Below are 8,722 nucleotides of genomic sequence, written 5' to 3' on the forward strand. Positions count from 1 at the left end.
TCTTATTTTTTTCTCTCTCTCTCCCTAGTCATCGATATAACAGTGAAACTATTGTTGGTCGATGAAAGTACTGTATTACACGGAAGGTAGGTAGCTGTTTCCGGTAAAATGGCGTGGTTACGTAAACACCGCACACACCGGAGCGTTTCCTGCTTTTTATCCGCGGTATTGCATATTTTCGTTGTTGCGGAGGAGGAAACGGTGAATGATCGAGTGTTTTCGAAAATGAACCGCAATCAAACGGGTGAAATCGCTAACCTCGCGGAAGGAAATCCGTCCGTCGCCATCCTCGTCCACTTCCTGTATCATTGCCTTTAGCCCGAGGTGCGTTTGCGGCGCTCCTAACACCTCCATCATGCGTTTCAGCTCTGACAGATCGAGGAACCCGTCGTGACCCGCGTCGAACCTGCGAAAAATATGGTAATCCTACGTTATTAAATTGAATTAAATTAAATTACTTTCACCGATGAAGAGTGTCTTGTAATATCGAAACCTGTGGTTTTTCCACCCTGAACCCGTGAAATTTTATCAACCCTTTGCCCTCTGAGCAATTCTTCGTATGCTCGATCGGTAATTACAGTGCCCTCTTGTACAGAAACTCTTGAAAATCAAAAGATTTCTTTTAAAAAAGAATATTATAAACGATTATGAATTTATTTATTTTTCATTTCATTTATCAACCCTCTATAATTGTTTAATAATAATTACAATTTAAAAAATCAAAATATAGAAAAAAAAAATTTTTCTTCTCGCGAACGAAGAAAAGTCAGGTTACAGGGGCTTAATTTGTTTTATTCGAATATAAGTAAAGTATAAAACAAAATCAACTGGAATTTTTCTTCTCGTGGACGAAGAAAAATCAAATTATAGATGATCAATTTACTTTACTTTAATACAAGTAAAACTTGAACAGAGTTATGGCACGTATTATGAAAATCGCCAATGGAGTGCAAAGGGTTAAGATTTACCTCATTCTTTCGATAAGTCCCAAACGCTCCTGAAGTTAGAGTATCAGTACAAACTCTAGCTAACAAATGTCGACAATTTTTTTTAAACAGCCTGTATAGAGGAACGGTATAACTCCCTCGGAAAGCTATTCGCTAGCGGAGCTATCGGAATCGTTTACACGGAAAGTCGATTTCACGAGCTTCCGGCTGTCGGACAGGCCGCGAAACAACAGCCAACCCGTTGACATTACATTCTCTTTCCTCCGCTTTCGAAATCGGTACACACCACCGATTGTCGATCGTTCTCACGTTCCCCCTTTCGATATAATTGCGTTACGGGCTAATTAAAAGTAACGAGTTACGCGATTAAAACCGGGCAAACGCTTTCGTTTGCATTCATCACGGGGAGATACACTCCGAAAAATAAAGAAGAAAAAAACGCGGCCAGACGTAGCTTGGGAAGTTCAAGCGTAGAAAAAACCTTTGCCAACAGGATGTTCACGCCTGTAGAATAGTTTAGAGTTCGTTCTGATTGAAGACGTGATTCTCCCTTTAAAATCTGTTATGGGGACACGGAAACGGTCTTGTTCTACGTGATGTCCTCTTCGAAACGACGTAAAATTGATGAAAATTCGACCGAGGGATCATTTTTTACAATATTTTTTGCACGCGAGTGTATAGGAAGAAATGATGAAAATTATGAAATTGTGAGAATTTTTAAACGTGGAAAAATGCTTGGAGAAAAGGAGCAACAGTGTTCTCTCGCTTGAATCGTAATTTCACGAAAGTTAACACGATCAAATAAAAAAAAAAAAAGAAAATAGTTCACTCAATTTCCCATCCAACGTTTGCACTATTTCTTCTAAATTATTCTTATTCTTCTGTTTTATCGACCGTTAAATTTACATAAACATCCCGGGATTTTCCACGGTCCATCGATCAACGCTCGCGATTCGACAATTCCGCGATCGTAAGATACAGATCGTTCGATCGAACGTATCACGTACGAATTACCATTTATGGTTTTCAGTTGGCGGTGCTAACGGTTTTATCAGATGACGATACAAGTGAAATAATCGTTTGTCCTATTCTTTTTATCAGCAGCAATTGGACCGAGCAACAGATAAAATCTCCTCTAGATAGAAGCCCGCAGAGAGAGAGAAGGCTGTTAAACCGGGTCTAATTATCGCGATGGCAACTGGTTTTTCTCGTAAAAATCTCAACGATTGCTCGGAACGTGAATTATTGCGTAATCAGAACGTTATATACGCATAGTATGTGTAGGTGAATTAAATTTACCGTGTTTCACGGTTTCCGATTCGCGCGCCACTGTTTCCTCCCAACATTTCTCGAATCACTTTGGTTAATAATAAACGACCACGGTAATTGTACATGATTATCATTTAATTATCCAGTTCGGATGATATGTAGGAAAAACAATTTTTCCACGTTGACCCGAATAACGTGATAACAATTTTTAGTATGTCTCGAGGACTCCGCGTTCTCTCGGACAATTTAACAACGCAACGAAAAAGAATTTTTCGATTTAATTTTACGAGAAATTTCTATTCATTTCTCAACCCTTTGCGCACTTCTCATATTTTTTCACAGAATGGACCAGAAAATTCAGCACGTTTTTTCGCAGTGGAACTTTCGAAAATTAAAAGAAATACTTTTTATTCGTTTCAACACTGCACTCTGAACATTTTTCCATAGGATCGATCGATATCTCCGGTATATTTTTTTTCAGCGAAATTTATGAAAATCGAAGGTTTTTTTCTAAAGAAAAGAGATATGATATTTTATCACAGGATCTACCAGCAACTCGAAATCATTGAAAATTAAAAAAAATACTTTTCATTCGTTTCAACACTCTGCACTCTGAGCATTTTTTCACAGGACAGATCAATATCTCGAAAATACTTTTTTACAGCGAAATTTTGGGAAAATTGAAAGTTTTTCTTGGAAGAAAGCTAAATATAGATAAAAGGTGAATTTTATATTTTACAGTTCTCTAAGGTGTGATTTTACAGCTGACACGAGTCAGACTCACGCACAAGGGGTTAAAATGGAAAATGATCTAATCTGAGGACCCTATATTCGGGGACAAACAGTTGATATCGTCGGCGTAAGCACGCGGAGGCTCCTTTTCGTCGGCGTGGAGAACAAGAATTGCTGGAAGGTCGAGGTTACACGTTTATAAGCACGGTCAAAGCGGCGTTGATCGATAAGAGCGAGAGAGAACTATAGGTATATCTCCTGGTCTCGACGTATCTCCCCTCGTGTGGGTGATTCATTCGCGATTTCACAGCCAATTTGAATATTGAATTGATAAGCCTGTTCGTTTGAATTTGAACTTGAAATGACATTACCGAGTCTTTCTTCACTCGTACCCTTTCTTTTTTCAAGATTTAATGTCACACGTGAACAGTGCGTGAAATTATCCATAATCTCGTTTCATTGATAACGGACGAGAAATTTAGTCCAGTTAATTTGTAAATGCAGAGATTCTTCGGCTTTTATCCGGTGAAATTCTTGGAAAGTTAACGTAGTTATTTATGAGCTTAAATCCATTATAATATGAATAATAAAAATATTCTCTCTTTCATGAGAAAAGGAGAAAATTAAATATAATAAACTGGGGAAAGTAGGAAGAAACAGAACGTTGAAAGGTTAAAAAATTTTGACCACTGAAAAAGTAAAACTGAACAAGGAAAATAAGATTCTAAATTAAATTTAGTAAACAATAACGATGAAAGTAAGGAAAAATATTTTTCTAATATTATTTTCTAGTCGAAAGAAGAATCTTTTTTGGGTATTTTAAAAAAGTGTCCGCTGTTATAATTAAATTTCGCGATATTAATTTTCAGCTCAACGAAACATCTCATTTGGTAATTCTTCCAAGTATTATCATGTAACTCTAAAGCTTCATTATAACGTGATATTTTTCTAAGTCTTCTATCAAACGCTGTGAAATATAACTGCTCGACATATCGCAATCTTCTTCAGAGAGTAATCTGGCGACGTGTACTAAATATTCCTGGAGGAAATATTGCGCGGGGAACTTATTCAACCGAGTGAAATTTACGTGACTAAAATAGTGAATAAAACGAGACGGAGATTTCGCAGGTATACCTTTCTCAATTCAGGATTACTAGATTCATCGGACTAGATGAAACGAGCTCCGGCCCGACCTTTATTGTACACTTGACCTTTCAATCTTTCACATCTCTGCCGCTGTCATGCCGTTTACCACAGCTTCATCGGTAAATATCAATGGAAAAAAGAGGAGAAACTCTTAATTCGATTCGTTTAATTTCCAATATTTAATACCGTCAACTTGTAATAAAGTCTAAAAAAAAAAAGAAATGAACTTTGTGTTCTATTTAAAAAACTCGAGGTGATCTTGTGTTCGTTATGAAAATAATGTATTTTCGAAATGTTTATTAGTGTCGGAATTTTTTTACATTGAAAAAGATAAATTTTAGTTGATAACTATTTTTAAATGGCTGGAAAAACTATGCGACGCTTTAGAAGGAACATCCTGTATATACATAGATCCAGAGCGGAAATCGATATTGTTACCATATAAGTTAGGCGATGTAGCACAATGTTTAATAAGGTCTCGTGTGCCATATTTAGTTTTGTAATTTAAATAACAGAGAAGCATTCTTTTCCTCGTATTTCTAATAGTGTGTAAAAATGAATATTTCTTAATATTTAGAAATACGTAAAAATGAATATTTCTTAATAATTATAAATGCGTAACAATTAATATTACTTAATAAAGATGCGTAAAAATTCATATTTCGTAATAAACACGCGCAAAAATTAATATTGCTTAACAGAAATGCCTAAAAATTAATATTGCTTAATAGAAATGCCTAAAAATTAATATTCCTTAATAAAGATGCGTTAAAAATTAATATCGCTTAATAGAGGCGCCTAAAAATTAATATTTCTGAATAAAGATGCGTTAAAAATTAATGTCGCTTAATAGAGGCGCCTAAAAATTAATATTCCTTAATAAAGATGCGTTAAAAATTAATATTACTTAATAAAGACGCGTTGAAAATTAATATCGCTTAATAGAGGCGCCTAAAAATTAATATTCTTTAATAAAGATGCGTTAAAAATTAATATCGCTTAATAGAGGCGCTTAAAAATTAATATTGCTTAATAAAGATGCGTTAAAAATTAATATTACTTAATAAAGATGCGTTAAAAATTAATATCGCTTAACAGAGGCGTCTAAAAATTAATATTGCTTAATAGAGATGCCTAAAAATTAATATTCTTTAATAAAGATGCGTTGAAAATTAATATCGCTTAATAGAGGAGCCTAAAAATTAATATTCCTTAATAAAGATGCGTTAAAAATTAATATCGCTTCATAGAGAAGCCCAAAAATTAGTATTTTCTAATGAAAACGCGTAAAAATTAATATCGCTTCATAGAGAAGCCCAAAAATTAGTATTTTCTAATAAAAACGCGTAAAAATTAATATTATTCGATACAAATTAATATTTCTAAATGAGATAAAAAGAAAAGTGAGATCCACCATCTTTCTACAGTAGAAATTCCACGCGTTAAGCAAGCACCGTCTCATCACTATTATCGCAAGATATAGGGCGACGTAATTCCAAAGCAGGAAATAAAAGAATTTAACGTAGCAGCATTTTCTCGATCATGTTTTTTCAATTAACACAAAACATTAGCGATGTTTCAACGTTTCTCGCTCCAAATGGTACCAAAAAAAAAATTGGAGTAGAAGTTCACTAAACGACTATGACGTGGATCGATGGCAACCAGGCCGAGTTTATACCCGTGAGCAACCAGGTATTGTTATCGCAAAATCAATTGCTGGCATTATTGGTGTTGGCTGCGTGCGATTCGTTCCCCGTCGTTTTCCAAGACTATCTCAGAGGGAACTGGGTCAAGGTGACTGCCGGTACTTGCCTCTGATACCTTCCTCTCACCCTTCTACTACCATTCTTTTACAAGATCGATGCTGAGGAGATTCTCCTTTTGTATTCTGAAAAGACGTCATCCTGCCGCCTTGCCAAGGCTTATACCCCCGCCGTTAGCTGTTTTGCGGCAGCTAGACGATTTTTGGCACGATTATCATCGCCCTATAAACTCGCGATCGATACGACAAAAACTGCTGCTTCACTTTCGATCATCATTCGTCTTCACGCCGTGGACCCTCGCGTACGTTACGAGTTAAATTGGAATTCTACTTTTCGTCGTTTGTGCTTCTCAGCGACACGTGAAATCGGGGAAATTTTGAAGAAAGATTTTTAAGGATTTAAGGAGTTTAAGAGGGGAAAAAATCACTTTTTCGCATTTTTGGACTTTAAAATTCACCGTGGTATGATTTTTCGAGAATTTTCTTATGAAGTTCTATTTTAGGAAGAGATTGAAGAACTGGAATTTTACTTTTTAGACGATTTGTATTTTCCAGGAATACGTGAAATTGCGGAAATTTTGAAGAAAGACTTTGAAGGATTCAGGGAGTTCCAAAAATATGTGGAAAAAAGTCACTTTCTTTGAATTCTTCGAGTTTCAAACACCGTGGTATGATTTTTCAAGAATCTTTTTATAAATTTCTACTTTACCAACAGACGTGAAATTGCAAAAATAAAACGAAAAAATTATCAAGGATTCGGAGAGTTCCAAATGAAAAAAAAAAAATAACACTTTCCTGCATTTATCTACTTTAAAACACGGCGGTATGATTTTCCGCAATGCAAAAGTGTGAATTTCTTTTCGAGGAATTTTTCCCCATGTTTTTCCACGGGTGAAATTGCTTTTTGTCCGGGAGGTTGGATAAAATCGAGGCAACTGTTCTCCCCCTGTTTTTCCGCAGCGTAAAACATGCCCCCAGAATGATTGTTCCAAATTCCAAATAAAAAAAGAAAGAAATATAACGCACTAGCGTAAAATTACCGTACCACCTAGTATCCCGAAGAGAATGTAAATTAGCGCTGATGAATAATTAATACGCCACTCGGAATCTTTTCCTATAATTACACTTTTTTTTTTAATGAAACACCTCAATTATATTTCGCGGCCGATTCCATTTCGGGGAACAATATTTAACGAACCTCTCGTTACCTAGCAGATACTTCTCCTTAATTAAAATATCACAATTACACTTTCGTCGCATTGCTTCGTTCTAATTTCAGAGTGTTGAGAACACAGAGTTGACAATTCTCGGTACAAATTATTTTTTTCACACTCTTCTCACACGGACATTTCTCCCGGTCGGTACATCCTGGCGAATATCGATGCACATAAGCGTCAGCATTTTTGCACACTTAAGCGTCCGTCGCTGTCCCCACCAATTCTTGAAAATGGGACTTCGGAGCGGAGTTCGAGCGTGCCGTGTGAAACAAAGTAATTCGTTATCGACTCCTGAATGTGAACAACTGACACTTGATATATCGGTATCCCACTCAGGTACATCTCCTCTCTTTTCTTTAGTTAAATTCGCACAAGTCACCTCCCCGCTTAAGCGTCCGCAGGTCCCGACTACGGACGCTTATGTGTGCACTACCGTATTAAGTTGTCCGGACAGTTCGTAGCGCAATTTTAAACCATCGTATCTCTGTTTCTAATTGACACAGTAACAACAGTTAAACGGTATTTTCCTCGACCGTTAATGGTGAATCCAACGCACTGCTCAAATTACTCGTAAGACGAACAGGGATGAATATAAGTCGAACTATGTTCTCTGCAGTGGAGCGAGGATGTTGAATTTTTCGTGGCAACGCTCCACCGCAGAAAATACAGTTCGCTTTAGGAGTAATTTTAGGGGTACATCGGATTTATCTTCAAGTGACGAGTGAAATACCTTTTGGTTTTTGTCGCTATCTCAATTAGAAACAGAGGTACGTCGGTTAAATTATTTTTCTCACACTTTTTCCCCCGTACGTGCATTCTGGCGAATATCGATGTATATTCGCGGAATTTTTCCGCGACTTTATACGCAACGGTTCGAAGAGAGCGTACAGGAACGAAGGAATTCGCAGGCAAAGTGTGACAAAAGATGAACGGTTACGAAGAAAAGTGCGATCGTGCGTGACTGCTGAATAGAAAGAAAAAAACGTCGACGAAACGGTTTTATTGTGTACGATCCTTAATACCCCCTCGTGTATATTCGAGATACACTCGATTTTCGCTGAATCGCGGCACACCGCTAAACCCGGCTCAAGCTTAGGATAATGACCACTGTTCAATCAACACACCAGCCAATATCTAAACTAAACGAAGATAACAACGTGCAAGATTAAACAGAGCCGTCGTGATCCTCTCGCAAAGTTCGATGTTCACAAAGTTTCGATCGTAGAACAATTTTTATTATATCAAATTAACGATAATCATTTTTGTTATATCTAATTTAGGCTGTTTTTCTTATTTAAGTAATATCTGTCGCTCAAATTTTAACCTCTTCGGAGACGATTTTTTTAAGGTTAGAAAAAAATTATCTAACTTTTTATGCAGTTACATTTATTTGGGAGATCATGTTTTTCGTATTTTCTCTATCACAAATACTGGAATTTTTGGAAAAACAAAACGTACGAGGAGGTTAAGTAATTTTTTATATCTTCGAAAAAACGAAAAAAAAAACAAAAAAAGATCGAGGAGGTGCAAGAAAGGTGCAAAATCAGAAGCATAATTTTGCCCAATTTTTCAGCGTTGCAATATCTTCACACACATTTCACAAATAGAACTATAAAAAAAAAAAACTGTTTTTTCTTTTTATTTATCGA

The 8,722-nt window shown here is 36.2% G+C and overlaps 1 protein-coding gene across 1 annotated transcript in view; it reads right to left on the reverse strand.

Moving 5' to 3' along the window:
• Positions 1–8,722, reverse strand: part of LOC108578821 (EF-hand domain-containing protein D2 homolog) — a 23,594-nt gene that overhangs the window by 3,544 nt on the left and 11,328 nt on the right. The window contains exon 2 of the mRNA XM_017942221.1: positions 259–406. Within this exon, the coding sequence (XP_017797710.1) occupies positions 259–406 (148 nt within the window). The remainder of the gene's footprint in view (positions 1–258; positions 407–8,722) is intronic.

Source organism: Habropoda laboriosa, unplaced genomic scaffold (genome assembly GCF_001263275.1).
Source record: "Habropoda laboriosa isolate 0110345459 unplaced genomic scaffold, ASM126327v1 scaffold62, whole genome shotgun sequence".
NCBI classification, from domain to species: domain Eukaryota; kingdom Metazoa; phylum Arthropoda; class Insecta; order Hymenoptera; family Apidae; genus Habropoda; species Habropoda laboriosa.